Source organism: Coloeus monedula (assembly GCF_965178545.1).
Source record: "Coloeus monedula genome assembly, chromosome: 6".
NCBI lineage: Eukaryota > Metazoa > Chordata > Aves > Passeriformes > Corvidae > Coloeus > Coloeus monedula.
Window position 1 is genome coordinate 16,284,142 of NC_138786.1, and position 22,317 is coordinate 16,306,458.

At 42.0% G+C, this 22,317-nt stretch overlaps 1 protein-coding gene across 1 annotated transcript in view; it reads right to left on the reverse strand.

The window, feature by feature from the left end:
* Positions 1-12,145: 12,145 nt before the first annotated feature.
* The window catches only part of KCNQ1 (potassium voltage-gated channel subfamily Q member 1), a gene marked incomplete at its 5' end in the record, with an annotated part of 336,754 nt that continues 326,582 nt past the window's right edge, over positions 12,146-22,317 (reverse strand). The window contains one exon of the mRNA XM_082283617.1: positions 12,146-14,016. Coding sequence (XP_082139743.1) covers positions 13,813-14,016 — 204 coding nt within the window. The 3' untranslated portion in view covers positions 12,146-13,812. The remainder of the gene's footprint in view (positions 14,017-22,317) is intronic.

The window sequence follows — 22,317 nt, forward strand, 5'->3', positions numbered from 1 at the left end:
CTTTCAAAAACTCATGTTGCTGTAACCCATCCCAAACTGTGATGCACTTCAGACCTGTCCAGTGCGTTTATCTCACAGTGCATGTGATCTGTGTCTGCTCCCTTCATAAAAATCCTTTCCGTTCCTGGAATTGTGATACACACTCCACCCTTTCCTGGAATACCTGTCTTGGTAGGCTTATCCAACAAACTTTAAATAAATGCTGTCATTTTGATTACTAACTTACTCCTCCCCAGCAGAGCAAATTCCATCCCTTTTTCAGTTGTTTTAATTCTTTAGGTGTATGGGTTACCTTGTCATAACTTGTTTAGTTACTGACAACTCACCACAACCAGAGCAAAACCATCCTTCTCCTCTTGGGTATATTAAGCCAGGCTTTTGACCAGTATTTTAGGCAAAACAAGCACTGAACAGCTTCTGCAGGCCAAGGGCAGGAGGATGAAGAGATTGGGAGTTCAGCAGGGGGCTGCACTCCTCCTGCAAGTAAAATGTCCCCCAAACTCTATCTCACACTGCACTGGTAAACAGAGCTACACTAAATACAAAAATCCAAGTTAAAACAGTTTGAAGGCTTTTAAAATCCAGAATAGATTTAATTCTTGATGTTTGATTTCCAGTTTTGGCTGCATGCTTTCTAAACAATAGAAAACACTTGTTCTGCATGTCTCCCTTTCCACTCATTTATCTCCTTGCCTGGATCACACAGGTCTAGAATCCCTTGGCCCAGATTCCTCCCTTGACCCTAGAAAGACTTTTGACAAGTTACAGAATTCAGGCTCTTGTTTTTCCCCTGTAGGTTACATGGTGGTGTTACAGTGTGAGCACCAACAACACCACAGTCCAGCAGCAGAAACGCACGTGTCATAAGGAGTTATTTACTACTTACCAAACATTTCCTCTCCCTGCCTCCTCCTTCCCCCCATCTGCTGCTCATTTTCTTATCCAGCCTGGCTCATATCTTGCAAATGGCATCCTATTTGGTGGGACACACACTCAGAGTCAAGCCAGACACGTTTGCCCAGTCACGCAGACTTTACAAAAGCATCCATAGTGATGCAATAATATAATAATTAAAAATAGTGTTTACAAGCTAAATCCAAAGCTACTATGGTGGGAGGGGAGCTGATGCCAATAATCTGCATGTGACAATGTGTAATTAAAGAGTAAGAGGATGATGGTTGCAGCTGTGGAGTTGACAAGGCTGATGCAATTCAGGCTGTTGATTTTCTTTCCACAGACCTAGAAACAAGGCTTTGGAGAAACTGTCCCATTTTTCAGGACTCTCTGGTGGTTCTGCAGAAATGTCCTCCATTAAATGCCACAAGAATGTCCCCTACAGATCCCCTCTTGCAGATAACTGTTGCACACAGGTTCTCACAGCATCTGTGTGGGCTTTGAAGGACCTAAACATGACACCCGGCACATGGATAGCAGGGATTAGAGAGTGATCAACCGTGGTATAAACTAGAGATCAGAACCAGGCCCGGAGTGCAGCTGGAAACGGTGCCAGTGGTATTTCTCTGCTATTTTACAGACTGTAGATGCTGTTTTGTGCAGACATTGTCTGTAGTAAAACACACACAAACTGCGTATTACAAATGTTGCTGGATTTAAAAGTTTCCTGGAGAAGCAGCGCAAGTTTGCAAATCCAGAAAGAGTATTACTGGGACTTGTTGAAGTGCTCAGTATAAACTGTAACACACAAGCCATTAAAATGAGGATATTTGGCATTCAGAGTCACACATATGGGTCTTTCAAAACCATTCTTCTTGTTTGGCAGCTCCTACGGTCCTTGAATGATGCACAACCTCCTTTTATATATTCCTGTAAGATGTTTCTGCAAAGTTGGCATTTTTTAAAACAAATTGTGGAGGAGAAATCTGACTAAGAAACACAGATCTAGTCTAAGGGAAACTTTGGAAAACTACTTCATTTGCATGATTACTTTTGCAAATCCTAGCTGATATCGTGCTTTGTGCTTGGTTTTTCGTTTGGCTGCTTCCAGACGTGCAGATCTGGAAGCCTACTTGTTCGAAGCAGCCCTGAGCCAGGCTTTGCAAGTGAAATGTCAGCGCTGTCCGAGGCTGGGGACACTTTCTGTGCTGATAAGCAACTCCTCTGAGTGGCCAAACTGATCCATCTCCCGCTCTGACAGTGCCATTGTCTAACCTGACTGTTGAGCGAGGCTTTAAGGCTAAGCAAAGGATAAAACCCTACAATTGACCATGTCCAATGACTGCCTCCATCATGTGACATTTCCTCCACCTACATAAAGGCATAATTGACACTTTGGACCTTGCAGATGTTTTGCAATTCATTTGGTTCCCACAAAGATACCAGAAAGTAAGTCTCGTGAACTGGCAATACTGTGTTTTCCTCTGAACACGTTCTTATCTCTAAAAGGTATTTAGATGCAAATTGCATCATGTCTCTCGGCCAGGCTTGTTTTGTTTTGCTTTTTCCTCTAAAGAGACTATGCCATGATTTTTTTTTTAAAGTATGAAAGTATTCAGATGTTCCTGGAAAAACTGAGTACCTTTGACTTCATAGATCACATCCAAACGGTGGTATATTCCTCTGCCCTCTGCCCATGGCACTCTGCTTTATGCTTCTTAATTTAATTTGCTTTTCTGACTTTTCAGTGATCCTTTCCAAAGGGAAATCTCTTTGCTAAGAGGCCATTTGCTATGCTGTCAATGAAACAGATTATATGAAATACTGGTTGGCTTCATCTGGCTCTTGGAGGTTTGGACAAAGGCAGAGCAGCATGGTCAAGTGTGGCCCTCAAACAGTACAGAGATACCTTAGTAAAATCCTAGAAAAATGATCACTTTCTCATGTAATTGACCAAAGCTTTATACTCTGTGGCTTGTCCTTCCTCTATGTAAAATGGGAAAGATGAAGGTTCCCTCCTGGTTCAGCTGAGATTTTTCCTGTGAGCAGCCTTTGCTTTCACAGATGGAGATGCCTTGGGCTTTCTTTTCACTCCCATTTGCTCCTAATTAGGTCCCCTAAAGTGACAAGACAGAAAAGGCAGGGATATTGCAATATGCAGTATCTGCCTGGCTCACCTTCCTCACTCTGGATTGATCAGAGTTGAGAAAATGGCACTTCCTCTTTTCCACAAGGGAAATAAAAACAGCTCCTTTGGACAAACCCTTCTAGGCTGAAGTCTGCAGGCAAGAACTTCTTCTAGAAATGAAGTGAGTTCTCCTCATCTGCTTCCATACTACATGTGTCACTTGCCTTCACTTTTCTTTAAATAGCGATCAAAAATTACATATATATAAATATAGACATATATATAATGTTTCCTTCTCTGGTGATGGTAAGATAATGCCTAAGTCAGACAAATTGCTGGGCTCAGCAAAGAGTAACTGGTTGAGATCTATGGCCTATGATCTATGCATCATGCAGAAGTTCAGACCAGATGATCTAATGGGCTCTTCTGCCTTTAAAACTGATGAAATACTGGAGAAGGAGAGATGTCCTGAGTCACGAGGACCAGTTCCCTGCCTTTGCAGGCAATCACAAGCTGTCATTTCTTTTGTAAATTGATTAAGTCACATCTTAAAGCTCAGAGGTTTGCCTCCCAATATTTTCACTGGAGTGCTATTGCAGAAAGCCCCTTCTCTGATGTTTAGAAATCTTCAAAAATCTGTTTGTGGACAACTTACGTATTTTTTCTCATGGCAACATTGCCCTTTGGGTGAAACAGCAAATCTCCTTCCTGTATGTTTATGGAAACCAATCTTAGCCTTTAGAGGCCCTTAATTCCTCTGACCACCCTTGTTACCCTTCTTCTGCTCCATGCTGCTTTCAGGAAAGACTCATCCAGCTCAAGTAACCAGACTGCTACACAGTGCTCCAGTTGAAGGCTTGGCAGCTTTCACAGTTACTAAAGAAATACCTCACCTTGTACCGCATGAAGGGAAAGACACCTTTTGCAGGAGGGGATGGCCTGCTCTGGTTCACTTTCATTTATTCTCATGCCCTGATGCTGGAGAGATGCTGAGGCAACCCAGGGCTGCAGCTCCCCATCCCTGAAGCTGGGACAGTGGAGGTAGGAGGGCTGTGAGAAGTGGAAAAAGGCTGCACAACTGAGCCCCCTTTTGCAGTCTGTGTGACAGACCTGGGTGTATGGACTTTCCCTGAGCATCCACAGACACCTGAAGCCCAGGTGCTTCTCCCACACCTTCCCAGCTGGCCCTGCCTGGTTGGCTAAGTGGAGGGTTTTGCATCTACAGAGATAACACAGAGGCCTCTGCTGGAGCAAATTGCTGACTACTTTCAACACTTAAGACATGAAAATAGGAACTCCGTCCTCTCTTTCTCACTGTTGAATGCTGCCAAGCAAAACACAGCTAAGCAAGGCTTGCCCACGATCAGCTCTCTCTCCTCCTGCACCTGCACCCTGGTGTGGTCTCTGTTTTGTGATCACATGCCATCTCAAGCAGGTGATGAAGCAAATGCACTTACCATGGCACAACTCATGAGCAGGTCAGGAGCAGAACATGTTGCAACTCAAAACTGAATTTCATTAGAATATTTAAAACCAGGCTCAAGGTTGCATCTTGTTGTTATTTTCTGCCACCAGCTCTGAGATCTACAAAAAAGATGTTGTTTCATGAGGGGAAAACCCAAATTTTTTTTCCTCCTTTCCTCACAGTACATCTGAAACATTTTAGGCAAATGATTAAAAAATTGACTTTAAGGTCATATATGTGTATTTTACAAGTGTTACTTTGAAAGTAAAATCTCTATTTATAAATGTGTGAAAATAATGTATCAGACTTGATGTTACAGCAAACTTATCACAATATCAATATATATAGTTTTTATTATTTCATACATGTATATAGAACCTCTCTTAACTGTTATTGCTGGTTCTCTAATACTTGACCTGAACCTGAGATGCAATGCAGTATTTTAAAGTTACTCATACCTTGACTAAGGCCTGCAGTAAGGCAAATTTTTCTTAGACATCAGTGGTACTTTCTTAGTTCTGTATTTTTAATGTTTAAACCTCATGCTTGATGTTTTACATTTTTGGCCAGGTGTTTTTATTTCCTTGAACAGTCTACTTCATGCAGATAGATGAAGAATTTGGGGGGATTTTTTCTGGTTGTGACAACTACAGATATGTGAGGAAGGTAACACTGCTGGTATAATTGTTCTGTAACAGAGTAAATAATTCAGTGGGGCACGTGTCTTTTATTGGTGGAGAAAACATCTACTTTTTCATTTTGCTGATTTCAGCTTTCTGAAAAAGAATTTTAGAGTACTGTGCACAGTGCTTGGTCATGGTTATAACCCAGGCTTCAGCTCTTTAAATAAGTGGAGAATAGAAGCACTCAAACCCCAAACTTGCTTTAAAACAAACCCCACAGAAAATTAAAAGGAAGGTCAACCCTTTTTTTTTCTTTCCCCCAATCCCAAATAGTTTCCCACAAGGAAACATCCAGAGACCTCCAGTCAATGAACAGAGCTACTTCTTCAGAGCTGACTTCTCTGCAGGGGCTTTAAGCTTTTTTTGGGTCTGGATTAAAAGATGTGAGCACCTAAAAAAACCTGAAACAGAGAAATAAATAAAGTCACCTCAATGCTTCACGGATACCCTGCATTTGCAAATGCTTGTCCAACCACAACCTAAATAATTCAAACCATCATCGTCAGGCAGCAGCACAGCTCTCCTCAGTAGGCACTTGCCTTATCACTCTACAGCAGATGCTTCAGTCAACCATTGGATATTGAAAACATAAATAATGAAACAAAATTTGGAGACAATGGTTTCTGGGCCGGGGACAAAATACTGATGGATATTGTCAGTCTCGGTGTAACCAAGCAGCAAAAGCTCAAGTGACAACAATAGGGAGGAGAAGAATAGGGACAAGTGAGGAGCCCAGAATCTCAATAAGGCCTGGAGCTGCACATGCTGCTGTTACCCTAGAAACTAACCTCTCCCCTGAAGAGGTTTGCTGGGGCATTGTCCGGGGGACACAAGATGTGTCATACACCAGATGGTCGTGTGCTGTATAACTCAGTTATCTGAGCGCTGGAGTGGAGGAATGCACGCTGCCGAGCGCTCCGGAGGGCCGCCCAGGGCACCATCTGTTCTTTCAGACCCAAGGCACTGCTTTGGCGTTGGCTTTTTCTTTTTTTTTTCTCCTTCCAAGAAAGGAGAGGAAAACAAAATTTAAATGATTCACCATTCAGCAGGGAAGGGAGAGAGAGGAAAAAAAAAGCAGCTTAATACAGTTGCCATATCTTGCTTTCATTTAGCTAATTTTATCCCTGGGTTTTATGTCAGGTGAATTGCTTTTTTACGCCTGGGAGAGCAGCAATTATTTCTCTCTCAGGAGTCTATCATTTATAAATAAAACCCCTTTGAGACCTCATCGGTCATTTACCATCTGAAAACCCCCAAATGCTTTTAGCCATATGTTCTCCAAAGTCTACTCTCTCCTCCCCAGAGCTCCCTGCAAAGGTTTCGGCAATGCAGGGGAAAGAGCATTTTTCTTTTCCAGGAATTGTTCTCCCCTTTGGCTGGGAAGGGGGGAAGGAGGAAAACAAAAAGTCAGAGTTGAAGCAGCAGTGTGAAGGAGTGGCGGAGGAAGGAAATGCTAATCACGGGCTGTGCCGTGCCAAGGAGAGGGGCAGGCACCGGGAAACATCCCGGGGCTCCAGCTCCAGTGCCACCAGAGCCAGCCAAAAGCCTTCCTGCCTTCTGCTGGCTTTGGACCGAGACCTGAGTCAAGTTGTGGAAGTGGGAACACCAGATGGAAATTAAGGTTCAGGACACTTCAGGGTACTTCAAAGGTGTATTAAGGCACTTAATACGTTTGGGTGCAAGAAGATCAAGCCAGGACAGTAAAAATGATGCTCAGGCTGCAAGAAACAGGGACTGAAATGTGTGTGCTTGGGGCAGTACATTTTGCTTAATGACAAGACCTGTCTTTTGGTGCATCTTTCTGCTCCCCTGCTTCTGGTTTCTATCTTGCAGCTGCAGAGTATTCTCCCACTTCTCAGCACAGGAGAGAAAATAAATGGAAAATAAAGTACTGGCTTGATTGCCAATGAAATAACAGGGAAACATTCGCAACCATTTAAGCAAAGGCAGTATTTCAGATCTGCTCTCTAATGGCTGCAAGTGAGCACACATGGTGATGGCTGTGAGTCTGCAGCTCCTGCAGCACAGGCAGGGGAGGGATTCAGCAGGGGAAACACATCTTCTGCCATTCAAGCCTTACAAGACAAGTTATGATTAAAAAGATGTTGTGGCTTGCAGAAGACTCCCTGGTGCAGCTGTGACCAGTCTTCATGAGGGTAACTCTTACCTGATCGTTCCCAAAAGCGATCTGAAGGACATGCATCCCTCTGCCAATCAAACCCACATAGAGTGTTTCAATGAACAGAAGGAACTAGGAAAAGGGACGTAACCAAAGCAAATTTGGGGGCAGCCTAACAGCTGAAGATGCAAAAGGAGTAAAACCTGAATCACATTTATGTTTAGGTTCCATGTATAGACAGCCCAGTTAAAAACCCAATTAGGCGACCATTAGGACTAAAAAATTACTAGGCAATGCTTAAACAACAGACCATAGTACCTCACAAACTGCTTGCAACCCTAATCCTTCACACGTGGTTATCATTCTTACAGCATTGGTACTGCTTGTATGAACTCTAACCTATTCATTTTTAAAAATTAATGATCAATATAATCCTAAGGACATTACATATAGCAGAACTGAAAACTGAATTTATTTCCTCAGCATTTTTTTTTTTTTATTTCCCTGTAAGATTGCCTGCACAGAAAACAGCAGTGATGAATTTCAGCATAGCTGGCTTTAAAGGTTGTGTGAAACGCACAGGCACTGGGGGCTTGGTGTGTGATGCTCCCAGACTCGGGAAATTACAGCAAGAAAATCTCTATAGATTTGTCTGCACACCCCTGCTGGGAATTCAGCCCTCTCTGATCCAAGACAGTTCACTGAGGGCTGCCTAGCCCATTTTCTGCACCTGGCTGAGAGATTGACCAGCAACTCTATGGGGTCGTGGAAGCTTTATTCCCTTTGTTCCATGGGTGTCTGCCATGGAGAGCCAAGCTTGGATTAACTGAGCCTAAATCCCTGGGCAGCCTACCAGGGCAACGCTAGCTCTGAAACAAATGTAGCTCCAAGATGTTTTCAAGACTGGCTTTATGGATCAGCTCTTCTTAGGTGCAAATCCACAGGCAGAGAGCACAATGCCTCATGTCAGATCCCCGGGAATTCTCTCCCCAGAGGCAGCAGTTGCCAGCTCATGCGGGAGTGATGTGAACTTGGGCAGTGCCATTCTTTTGGGGCAGCCCCTCCCCAGCAGTGCTCCCCTGCCAGCGATGCAGACAATCTCTCTCTGGACACCACGCTGTGTTACAGTAACATACATGGACATGGTTCATAATGTGCCCATCTGTCACCTGCGTGTTCTTCGTTGCAGCATCAAGCATTTTGATGTTTTAACTCACTGTCATTGGAAACAATGTGAGGAAAAAGCTATTTTCCAGGATCTTTCAATAGCTGATCCAAAGGCAAGGTGCATCACGCCTTGCAGGAGCCAACAACTCCCACGAACATGTCTCCTGCATGTCTTCTCCTCACCTCAGGAGTTAGCAGTGGTCTTCTACTCCAAAGTGAGGGGTTACATTTCTTCCAGACCTCTGTGTTTGGGCAGGGAGAGAGAGGACTTTCAGCCCAGTTCCTGTGAAAACAAGGTTAATGCACTCATGCTGTGTTTGTTTTGCCTCCCCCTAATAACTTTTGAACCTGTTGGCCTTGTTCAATTCAACTTGACAGAAGGATAGAGGTCTAGAAAATAATTAAATTCTCGTAAGTTTTGTGAAAATAGGCACTGATGTAGAAGACAGAGGGGCCTGGTGTCAATGTCCTCATTGAGGAAAGGCTGAACATGAACGCACATCTCACTGGGCATCAGGGGAACAACACAGAAAACAAACCTGCAACCACAAAAGAAAAGCTGAAATTCACACTTCTTAGACATCAAAGTCAGACCACAGACAAGACCAAAAAAACCAGCATTCACAGAAGTCCTTGCTAGTTTCAACTTAACACCTTCTGGCTATTCCATGGGATCAAAAACTTGTTGGGATGTAGCTAAGTGTCACCTCCACTTTGTACTGGCATAACAACCTGCTGCCTTCATCACAGCTGCTGCTGCTGCTGCTCAGGAGACCCACGACACAAAACCTTACAGAAGCTCTTTTAAATGAAACTGGAGGGCATTTTAAAGGCCTTTGCTCTGTGTTGTGTGTGTGCAGTAGGTAAAGAAATTCCCACCACAGAAGTGGAATGAAATACCTCTAATTGTTGTGGCTTGAAAACACAAGTGGCATGCAGGAATATTAGAAACCAATGATTTGAAAACAAATGGGAAGCAGAAACTTGTGAATTCACATGGTTTTGTGGCTCTGTGACCATGAAGAAAGCAACACTGCCTACACAATTGAGCCCAGCTTCCACTGAAAGGCCATGGGAAGGCATCTTTACTGCACATTTTCAACTTCCAAAGGCTTACACTGAGCTGCATGGACTGAGCAGTCCCACTGCAGGCAATACCCAACTCCAAGCCAACATAAATCAAGTGCACAAGTACATTTTCATAGGAGCTGCATCAAACCTTCAATCTTTTTCCTTTTCTTCTCAATGCCTCTCTTCTTCCCCAACCACCACCCCGGCAGTAAAACCCATCTCAGCAGGGCACATGAATATTAGCTTAAAACTGTTTTTACCTTTTCTCCTTTAAACTCCTAGAAAAGAAAATCTTCCCGTGTTTTACTTTTTCATTTTTCAAAAAGCAGCTTGTTTCTTGCCCAGATCTCTACAGCTCAGCGGCCTGGAATACTTCCACCTTCCTCAGAACTGATGGGTGCTAAGTCAGCCCAGAGGTTATCTGCTAGCAACAACCAACCTTAATTTGCTGTGGTGAAATGTCTGTTTAATCCACTGACATCCAAAGATATCTGCCTTAGCTAGAAGTTTGAGCATAGCAGTGGCCCACTGTGTTATTTGAAATGAACCTCCTTTAAAGCAGAAGAGTGAAAATGAGTGATGGCCAGGCTTCTGATCTCCTTTTGTAAGATACTGTGTGGAAGACGACCTAAAACCCAGCCTCCTCTAACTGTTAGTTTGGCAGCAGGCACTTCCAACTGAAACTCCTTGGGCTCGGAATAATTAAGGGTTTGCCTGTAGCAGGACTCCAGGGTGGGTAATTATTTATCTGAGAGTGGTACCTCCAGTCCCCAGAGGGCAGGTCCCTTTGTGTAGGCACTGAGCAAACACACAGAAAGGGGCCCTCCCTGTCCTGAGGAATTTGTGGTCCAAACAAACAAGTGGGCTGAGTGCAGGAGAGGGGGCAGCAGATGTGGCCAAGCAGGTGAAATGACTCGCCCTGAGGTCACACTGTAGATTAACGCTGATGCCAGGCAGTGCTTCTGTCTCTTGAATCCACCACATTCCCCTCACCACGAGCCCAGGCTTTTGCTCATGGACTGAACCTCCTGCCCTGCACAAATCCTCTCCACCTTCTGTGAATCTTCCTTTCTACGAACTTGCACATCCTCTGCCTCTGCTGTGGGCTGAGGCAGGGTGAGATATCATCCCCTCCTTCAGTTGGGCAGCCCCATGTTTTGCCTCCTCCCCTTTTCCCTGGCTTCCTACCTTCTGTATCTGGCATACATCAGGCATCCCCCTGCTAGGCTAGGGAAGCTGAGCCAGCTAACATTTTTTTAGATTACTTTTTTTTTAACTGACCTATATTATTTTTAGACAGGGATGAGGGTCTAGGCCTAACTTACACTAGTCTTAAAATGCAAACTGCTATTAAGCTGCTCTAAGAAAGAGGCTTCTTTTGCAGACTCAGATATATTTATTTTAACACAGTTCACAAAAATGGGGTAGAACTTCAAAGTCAAACCTTACAGTTTCCTTTGCTCCCCTTCAAGATATTAACAAACATTTCATACCCACTTAAAAAAACCCCACACTTTGGACAGTTTGACTGAACAGCAGACACAAACAAAAGGGTTTTAGCAGAAACACATACTCACTGCATGCTGCTTTACTTCAGGCTGCTCCAGCACTGGACTGCTCAGCTCATCTTCCCTCTGCTGCTGTTCCACAGTGCTCTGTGCAAAAAAGATGCTGAGGCACCTGCTTCCAGGAGAAGTCATTGAGGTATGAAGCCCCAGCAGGGCAGATAATTCCAGTCAGTCCTCCAAGCAGAGAGGTCAGATCTGTCTCTGGTGAGCCCTTGGGGATGGCTGGCTCCAGGCAGCTGCGTGGCAAATTTGGATGGCTCATTTTATAATATCCCTCTTCAACAGGGAAAATCAATCATCTTCTTTTCCTTAGGATGAGGTGGATTATCAGGTTCGAAGTAGCAGATCTCAGAGCTTTGTACTTTCTGAAAGGATCAGCTGGACTCAGCTGAGGAATCACTGACCTCTCAACTGGCCACCTGCCTCAAAAACCTGTAAAATACGGTGATTCCGATGATTCTGTTAACGATCTGAGACTTTCAGATGGTTATAGACCAACTGACTAGAAAGGGAAATTATGTTTTGCATTAAGTGTTTGCTGTGCCAGACTGTTATCACCAAGATTAGATGTCAAACAGAGAATGGAGGGATGGTCTTGGGAACAAACAGGCAGGAATGGACACATTTTCTGCTTAAAACAATGCCCCTAGAAATGCACAGACCTGTCTGCTTCCAGCCAGGGCCACATGACACAACTTTCTCTCCAAAGCCATCCCAGCTGATAAAAGTCCAGATTTTCTTTTATTTCTTTAGTGAAGTACCAGCAGAAGGTTTACAGGCCTGCATTGCAAATAAAGGCATCAGTACACTGTACTGTGGGATAAGAGAGAAAAGCCAGCAGCTTTCTTGTGTGTATCAAGTGTCTGGATTTTAGAATAACCAAAAGACATGGCACTCTTGTCCTGTGTTTTATTAGGAAATTAAAAGGCTGATTGATAACCTGAAATTACAAAGTCAATCTCATTTAAAAAATGTTCAAAATCATGAGAATAATTTTGATTTCTACGAAAACATAATGCCCAAATACAATTCTTCTTTTTGCCTGTAAATTTCTACACCTTTAACATTTATCTACTGTACAGCAGAGAGGCTGGATAATTATAACAGAATCTGTAAAGTTAAATACAGGATACTTTCTCTGCAGTCCAAGTGGAAGAGATGAAATGTTGGAAAGAAAGCCCAGAATGTGAGCAGCACTGTGAGAAGGTTCCCTGTGATCTCATTCACTATGCATCAGTTTTTCAGATTGCTCAGAGATATTACAGACTGGTAGTATTAACTGCTGTGCCAAGGTATGAGGCTTTAGGGCATCCACCAGGAGAGGGAGACCACTGTGAGGTGCAGGGCCTGCAGGGAGGGGAACAGGGTGCACTGGCTGTGTAGGAAGCTCAAAGTGCAAGAGCTGATAAATCCGTCTACATCTCTCTTTCCCCCAGCAGTCAGCTTTAAAGACTGACATGATTCAGGCACTGACTCTCTGCAAGGGCTTAGTAATTTCAGCCTTAGTGATCAAAACCCAACTCCTGCTCACATTGTGTGTGTGAGAACTCACTCTGAGCCAACACTGTTGGTTTCATTGCAGTCATCATGTGGGGCAGTGAGCTTCAGCCCCATGGGCTGTGGCTGAGGCCCTCAATTCTCTAAATAAAGAGCTGGCATTTGTCAATACCAACGCACTCTTGTTGGGAGTTGAGTTTCTCAAGACATCATTCATGGAAACATTAAAATTGTCATATGTGCTGTCTGGATGGGAGATGCTTTCCTGAACTGAAGCCTCGATTCCTGCAAGGATTATGGATGTTCTGTAGGTGGCCAGCTCAAGCGCTTAACCAGTGAAGTCCAGCCACTTCAGCCTCTTGTATTATTCTTGGCCTCTGTAAGCTAAAAAGCAGTACATTTAAGAAGTAGAAAGCCTTCCTTTTAAAATGCTATGTCAGGACAAGTACATTCAGACCACTGTGTTTTCTACTTATATATAAATTCTTTGGCAACAATTTTCTAGAAAGCAGAATGATTTTTTGCTATATAATACTTTATTGTCCCCCCATGAAAAACTGATATCTTAGAAAATCTATAGCACTTTCCACTATAAACAGTATTGTTCCAGATTAAGGATTAGTTCCTCCCTGAAGAAAAACAGATTTTAAAAATCTAGTCATTATCTGATAACTGTTTATATAGTAACACTAAAATAAAACAGAAAAAGAAAATCATTCAGTATGTGGTTTGTTATTGTCTAGAATGTTAGTGTGTGTTTATACAATAAAAACAACATAAGTTATCCTAGTTTGTTTTAAAAACCTTAGTAGCAGAAATAAATTGCTATCTGCAGATTCATAAACAATGCATTTTTTTCCATCTAAGTTCAAGTATTATTAGAATATTATTATTATTGTTGTTATTATTATTATTATTACAGGAGCTCTAAATCCTTGCCATTTTGCCTGTCTTTACATCATTTTGGTCTTTTTGAGAAATAACAAGTTGAAATCATTTGTTCAGGAACAAAATCAACATGGAGCTTCCAGAAGTTTTGCCTGGTGGAAGACAGCCTGGCAATCCTTTGGCTACTGTGGGTAACTTTAGAAGAGTGGTGTAGATACAGCAGTTGCACAATTTCTTGGTTGGCTGATGAACTTCATTTCTCCCAGGTTCTCAACACTCAGTCCCATTTAGAGGAGTAAGGCAGGAAGAACCCAACCCAGACTCGCACCACATCAGGATATGTCATCTTCATTTCTTCCCGGTACTGTCAGCTGCTCGTAGGTGGGCAGGGTGTTGTTGGGGAGGAAAAGCTCTGAACTGACGTTGTGGTTGCCTCTCTGAGATGATCTGTTGTTGCCCTGATCCCCCTGCTGACGGGAAACCAGATGATGCAGCATGTCTGTGATGAGGTTCAGCTTCTGGTCCATTTGTGTAACCTACAGAGGCGAAGGGGAGAGGTGTTTAGTAGCAGCATGCAAGGAGATTGCAACAAACCAGCTAATAAACCTGTAATATTAATTAGGATCACAACAACCTCTGTGAAGATACCACAGATTCACAGCTCATCGAACAGATCCTTAGAAATGTAATGCAATAGGTCAGGGTTGAATGAGGACAAGCTTGTTAATACTCACCTCTGGTTTGTGCTTTGACACCCATTTCATATCTGGGCGAACACATGACAAATGGGATTTTAAAGGGATGTGCTGGAATAGAGAACTAAGTCCCAGAACCGAGTTTCTGTGGGTTTTGGTTGGGGTTTTCTTTTTTTTATTGTGTCCATTTAAAAAAAAAAAAAACATGATAAACTTCTAGCATGCTTATATGCCTTAATAATACCAATATGCTCTAGTGAATAACTGCTTGATTTGCAGCGATCTAATCTACTCTTAATCTAGGACTGAGTGATGCACTTTGTTACATTTGGGCTCAAATAACAGCTCAGGCCACAAAAAGCCCGTAGGTTTTTTTGCTGCCATGAGTGAATAGCAGCTGGGAGTGGGACATGAGTCAGTTTTATGCTCTCAAAACCCAGTGACACAGCATTCCCTAGGATTGCCATTTGAATGACATGATCCCCAGCAAGACAGAAACCAAGAATTCCAAGATGGCTGAAAATTAATTTCTTGACTGGGGGACTCCAGGGGTTCAGCCTCTATCCAAAATGCTCGTTTTCTTCTTTAGACAGAAGCTCCTTAAATTATTTAATTTCTCTCTCTTTTTTCCCCTTTTTTCTGTTCTTTCTTCTACTCTTTAGGAGAAAACACAATGAAAAATCTGATACCTAAGAGAGGTTAGGTTATGGCTGTTTTTTTGGCATATATCTGTGGTACTCAGAGGAAAATTGACAATTCTAGGAGCACCACAAATCCAGTCTCCGGTTTCTTGTATCTCCCAGTCAAGAAGTAACCACTGTCACCCCTTTTTTGTGGCATTGGGAGCCTCCTATCTGTGCTGAATCCGAAGTACTGAGCAAGATATCTGAAGGGGAAGATGGGCACTTCCAACTTCAAAGTCCTGCCCACTCTTTAACCCTTGGCACAGCAAAAGCATTGAAGTTGGGCAGTAAGACTCTGCCTTATGGCCTCCTACTCCCTTCTTCCAGCATAATAAAAAGGCTTCAATTGTCATTGCAGTCTCTGACCCATTGATCCACAGGGATCCTAGAACACTGAGTAAATTCTAGGCAAAAAGATGTAATATATTTTAGAAAGGGAAAAGAAAGCAAGCAGAAAAAAACCCCGTGGTAGGAATAAATTGTTGCCTAAAATATCTGCTAGAAAGTAGTGAAAAGCACATAAAACTGCCAGAGAGAGCATGAGTGGGAGCAATTTATATGTGCCTGGCTCTCATCCAAGTATCACACAGGATAGCAAAAGACAGTAAGGCTGAGCAGAACATCAACAAACCTGGAGGATTTCAGCAGAGGCTAAAATGTTTTTCCACCATAGAGAAAATGCTGGTTTTTTTCAAACACTTTGTACAACTGGTAGGGAAGCAGATACAGTGATTTAAAAATATGAGGTGCCAGAGATTTATACTTTGCAGCTGGTTTTGAAAACATGAGGCGAAGCACCCTAGATGGTACATGAAACACTAGTGATTCTGGATGGAAATGGCTGTTGAAAGATGAGATTCTACAAAATGAGGAAGCTGAAGAACAGATAAGTTCAAGATTTCTACAAGGAAATACAGATGGAAAACTGAGCAGATCATCAGGTTTTCATTTCATCACTATTTATTCCCTCCCTTAAAAAAAGACACATTTTGCCCAAATGGTGCCCATTACAGATGGCAAACTTGTGATGCTCCAAGTGTCACAGTACAAACCAGTGGCAGTGAAACCTACAAAAATACCTCATTCCTGCATCCCCCACTGCCCAGGTATCGTTTCCTTTGAGACAACCGTGCTGGAAGGACTGCAGTGAAAGCCTGCAGACAAACAGCTATCTTCAGAGTCTGAAGGACAACTCTTCCTTCTACAAGAAGTATCTTTTTGCTGACTATTCTAAACAAACTGTGGGATTTTTTATATGTATATATTCCTTAATTTGTGATTCCAGGCAGGGATTACCAGAGGAAACACAGACTGGAGATATATCTGGAAAATGTGCATTCATGAAACTCTTGCAGTGATGAAGTATTGAACATGACAGTAGGTTGGACTGAGATCTGGATAGTCCTTCAACAGCTGTGCATCTTGGTGATGAAGTACTGGGGAGAAGTGAGAAGTGAATATTCTTGCTGGGAAATAAACTCCCAGAGATAATTGTCTAATTTCTTCTAGGCAGCAAGGTCTGGCTGCTGCAGCTGTGGAGTGCTGGAGGCCCACAGAAGCAGAGGCAGAAGCTAATTGCTATTGAGCTGAGCCATAGGAGATTAAAAGTAAAGACCTTCGTTGTCCATGCTCCTGCTCGTTGGGGTAGGGCTCTAAAGCCACAAAGCTTTTGTGGAGGGGGGTTCAGCAAGCTGGTTGTGTTTAGTTGTTGTTTAGTCAGTTTTGCTTTCCATTTCCCAGGGGGTTCTGTACCCGTGAAGGGCTTGCTCCAAGACACACTGAACTCAGTGGTAGATTTTGGCAGTCACAGACTCCCAGTGACTTCAGTGGGCTCTGTGCCAATCTTGGACTGAATTGTCAGTCCCAAAGAGTAACATATTCTTTGGATACTACAAGAGAAGAAGAGTCTGGATTTCTGTACATGGACCTTCTGCTTCTTGGGGCTCTATCAGAAAAGATGACATTTGCAAATGAGGCAGCAGTGGGACAATGGGCCCCCATCCTTGATTCTGCCAAAGCAGTATCTGCTTAAAGTATGAGATATTTTAAAGAGAGAAGTAAAAGCCACCAGAAGGCAACTTCTACTGTCATCACAGGTCTCTGATGTACCAGAAAAAGAGTCTTGCTGGTGAACAGCCTAGTTTATTATCGTGCCCAATCTGCCTGTCATCATCCAAACACACATCCTGAAATACATCATTCACTTGTTTGCTGCAGAGATAATTGTACCCACTAGAAAAATGTCATTGTGTGCAATACCCTTTTTATTAAGCCAGCTTTACGCACTTAGCATGGAGAAATGTATCATCTCCCCTGAATCATACTTTCAAACACATTTACTTGATTAGAAATTAGCTCTGATGCCAGAACGAATAAAAGTAAAGCAAACAGAAGAAATGCTGATGTTGCTCTAATCTTAACCACTTTGAACAACTCTGATCTCTCTACTTAAAACAGCAAACATTGTTAATTACATAGAAAAATAACTCAGAGTGATTTGTTTCCTTTAGGAAAAACTAAGTAAGCTCTTTGTAGCTGATTTATGTTTCATTAGAAGCATGATGTTTGATGATCAGATTCTTTATATGCAAATAATTTCCTTTGTATTTCACAGTTGTTGGGAAGAGGAAGCAGTGTTTGAGACTTCAGAAATGACACACCACAGTTATTCCTAAGTCTTACTGAAATATTGTATGAATAAAAAATTTTTCCATCCTCTGAGTTAAGTTTAAAAAAAATAAAAATTCAAGGATCATAGATTGAGCACAGATGGAGAGAAGATTCAAACAAGTTTTGAATGTAGCTCTTAGAAATGAATAAAATCCCATCCATGCAGTGCACTGAGAAAAAACCAACCCAAAACCAAATAGTTCTTCACAACAGCTGAAAGGTTAGCACACAAATCTTAAATGGCACATCATGAGGCAAAGTTATAACATGCTGTTATAATAGTGTCTTTCCATCTTTCCTGCAGGCTCCCTTCAGGTACTGGAAGGCCACAATGAGGTCACTCCAAAGGCTTTTCTTTTCCAGGCTGAACAATCCCAGTTCTTGTAGACTTAGTGACATGCATTTATAAAGGTAATAATATTTGTAAAAGGATCAAAGGCATTCCAGGAGGTGCTACTGAACAAGACAGAGACTGTTCTCGCTGAGAGAACAAAATAATTTTCAATTAAAATTGTCTATTATTTTTATCTATTAAAATTCCACAAATCTTCATGCTGTATTAACTTGAAACACTTTGTAATTTTAAGCTTTCATAACAAGTTCATGGTATGATCTGGAACATACTATGTAACGATGAATTTATTTCCTTGCTTTTAAAAACAAAAACAAACAAAACAAAATGAAACACAACACAGAAGCCTGGTTGTCTCCAGGGACAGATGGGTAATGCTCTCTTTTAAGCTCACCAGTAATGGAGAACTAAAGGGTAGCACTTTGGAGACCTACTCCCAAAACTAATTATAGGAATTTACCAGGAAAAGGCAATGACAGACACAATTACAGACCTGGGTGGAACAGTATTTTCAGCCACGGAAAGCTGAAGGACAAAACTTTGAATTTGGCATAATTTCGGCCACAAAGACCACAAATTATTAATAGGTTATTCCAAATATTCCATGCTCTGGAGAGATCAAGGTTGATTAATGCTGTAGATTAAAGCTGTCTCATCTGCCCTTCATTCTCATCCTCAGAGATTTTAGAAATAAATATTAAGGGCAAAAATCATATTCCCTTTGAACAGAATGGTGTTTTATAACAACCTATGTTCTTAACATGGTTGTCTGATTAAACAGATTATTTGTCCGTAATGAAGAGAATTTTTATCCGTGCATTGCTCACTCAGTGGGTTTTGGGGGGCTGTCCTTGTACTCAGTAAAGGGAGCCAAGCATGAAGCTGCTAAAGGAGAAGAGGGAAACCAGGATGCAAGCAACGCCTGGCTGAATGAAAATGTGATAAAGGAAAATTTCATCTGCTTTTACAACATTAAACTCCCAAGTCTGCTGCCCTGACTTAAGTAGCATTCATTCCTGAGGGTGCAGCATTTCAGCTCAAAGTCAACTAACTCTTAAAGGCACTTTTTCAAAATAACCAGAGAGGATTGGGGAGACCTTCATGTATTTATCACTCCTGGTGGCCTGTTGGTAAGGAGGATCCTGTTGCTCTGCAGGGTAGCAAACTTCTAGGGGAAAAAAAATGATGCTTTCTTTGAGCATCTCTCCATATTGTATCAAATCCCTAATGTGTTTGCTGTTCAATACCACACTCAGTAATAAGCTAGCTTTATCTTTCATAAAAACACACAAAGAAGTCCTTTCTGCCAACAAAATCATCACCAGGCACACCAGTGACTCAGCTGGAGAGAAGATGAAAGGCAAAAAACATTCCAGAACTTAAGATACCTGTTAATGGCAATGTTATGAAGGAATGTATCAGTATACAGTGGTACTAAACAACAGTGAGTCTGTTCCAGAAGAAAACGTGTGGTTATAAATCACGTCTGTCTTTGGTGGGATTCTTCCTATTTAAGTTCTCCAGAATATTTGAGGAAGCTTCAGAGAGCAGCTTCCCTGGCTCCTCTTCTTGCTGACATCTCAACATTTCTAAAAGTAAATGCTTTATTTTGGAGGGGCCTGCGGACAGGGACAGGTGCAATGTTAGGAGTGGCTTTCTAGAGGAGCTCAGGGATAGGTATGGGAATCTTCCCACAGAATTTATTTAAAAATTTCTCTGTAACAGTGGCAGGAGAGACCAACCATTTCAGTATTATTAAAGAAAGTCTCTTTCTTCAGGTGAATGATTCTTCAAAAATCACAGAATGTGTCTTCCTGCCATTTGCAACACCCAAGATCCCAGATTCTTGCAAAACCCCCTATCAGAACTTCTGGCTTCGATGTGTTTTATTTTGTTGCCTGAGATGAGGCAGCAGTTTTGCTGGAGGCTTTATTCCCACCACTGAGGTGTTTAAAGAAGAATATAATCTGCATGAAGGAAGATTTCTTCTCCAGACTGTCTGTACTTTCTCTTGAGAGCTGGCCAAAGAAGAAAGTATGTGTGTGGTGTCCAGGGGAAGGATAGAAGAAGTGGAGCCAGTGAAAAAACATTCTACTATAAGATTGATCATTGCTCGGAAAACATGAGAGCTGAGCTTCTGAGGAACAAAATTACCAGGTTTTGAAGGTTACATGGACAAGTCTCTCTCTAGTCAACAAAAATATTATATGAATGCTGTAACCACTGTCTTAACTGACAAATAAAATGGGTAACTTTCAGACAAAAAGCATCTTCGGAAAGAAAAGCACTTGCTACACCCTGAGTTCTAAAATCAGTTCTCTTGCATAAAGCTATCAGTGACAATCTCTGCTTTGAGATACTAAAAATTGTCCTGTTTTTTCGATAAACTGAGACTGCTGATGCTCTCGTCTTGCTGTGTATTTTTATAGTAAAATATTTATCTTACACTTTTCAAAAGCATAAAAAACCACTTATTTTTTGTAGTAAGAGCCCTTGAACAGCTGCTGAAAACTCACCATTGATTAGGGTGCGCTGCTTGTGCATTCAACAGAGGGTGATGACCCTGGGGAGAAAATTCTGAGTCGCTGAGTCAGGATCAGAGCTCAGCAACAACCAGGATTTATAAACCAGTTGCTGGCTCTGATTCTCCAGAAGTTATCTTTATATCAGTGAACTATTACGAAGGGCTTGACTTGTACAGTAAATTCCAAGTGTACTGTCTAGAATCTCAGTTTTGTCACACATTTTTTTAAAAATTGTTTTGTGAATTAAAACAAACAGGCAACACCAGCATGTGGCCATTTGATTACTGACTGCAACACTTGTGGCACTTTAAAGTAATTTTGGTTTGTTTGAAGAATTTTTTCCTGGTTGTGCAGCACAAGATCTTGGGTAGCAAATGCTCAAGCTATAGGAAATGGGAGAAATTACACGGTTGATTTATGCATTCGTTCTTTCCACTAGGATTGGGAAAGCAATTTTGATAAGCAAGTAACTAAACTGCAGAGAATTATTTTCCTTTTCCAAATGTTCCTTTTCTCCAAGAAAAGCATGTTTTTCTGAAAGCTTCCTCAGAGTTTCTGGAAATATGACATCTCTGGTTAATTATTCACTCAGCTGCACTTCCTTCATGATTCTTAGAAGAGTGTAGGCTACAACTATAATGCCATTTTTCAGATTAGGTGTCTCCCTGAATTATATTTGAACCCGATGGTAGAAAGAGACATGCTCTGATGGGGTCAAAACCAAAAAACTGATATGAAAAAGCCACTTCAGTAATATATGATGGAATAAATAATATAAAATACAGCAGACCAAATACAGAATATTAGCAGCATGTTATCAAAACTATCTCTTCTATGATGCCGCCACTTTTCCCTACAAAGAAACAAGTGGCAACAACAGAAGTTGTGCTTATGTAAGAGAGCAATTCCTTTATAAAAGGAATAAAAATTATGAGGAATAAGTAGAAATCAGAAGTTACAAACAAGTTCGTTTTCTTTTTTACAGGTCACCTTCATAAGATTTTTTGTCTATAACTTGCTGCTTGACTAACAGAAGCAAGGTAAGAGGAATACAAACCACTCCTTTTAACAAGGACGTTGGTTAGGGTTTTTTGCTGGCAAATGGGAGAATTAAACTACAGGAGAGTGAAATGGATTTGGTCATGGACTGTTAGGGAGTACAAGACCTCAAAAAGTGGAAAGATTTTGGGACAGTACTTCTTTTAAGCACTTTTTTTTTTCTGGGTTCAGACTGGAAGAGGGGAAATTTGGGCTAGGTATAAGGAAGAGATTCTTTGCTGTGAGGCTGGTGAGGCATTGGAATGTGTTGCCCAGAGAAATTACAGATGCCTCATCCGTGGAAGTGTTTGAGGCCAGGTTGGATGGGACTCTGAACAACCTGGTCTAGTGGAAGGTGTCCCCAGGGCAGGGGGCTGGAACTGGATGATCTTTAAGGTCCCTTCCAACCCAGACCATTCTATGATTTTATGATTCTTTTAGAAGTGGAAAGGATTCAGAAAGGCTTGAGGGTAAAAATGTTGGAAAGGGATGACCTAAAATGCTAGTAAGTCAAGACAGAAATGAGGACAATGATGGATGTGGCTGCAGGAGATGGTCAGAAGCAGAGACTGGAAACAGCTGCCACTTGAGAAGAGAGAGCAGAGAACTGTGGTCTCGGTTCAGCGCTTTTGTTGCTGTTATTAACAACTTGCAAAAATATTTGGCTTGTTTAAAGCACCCAAACTGCTGGAAATCAGCTTTTCCTGAGAGCCTTTCTTTAGCTCTAGGTGTAGTTTTGGGCCACAAGGCCCTGCCGCTTGCTCACCACTCCCCAGGCTCCCAGGCCAGTCCTGCTGGCCTCCCAGCTCTCAGTCCATGCCCAGATGTGTGCAACGCTCGCAGATCTATCTGGCATCCAGAAGGCTATAGCCAA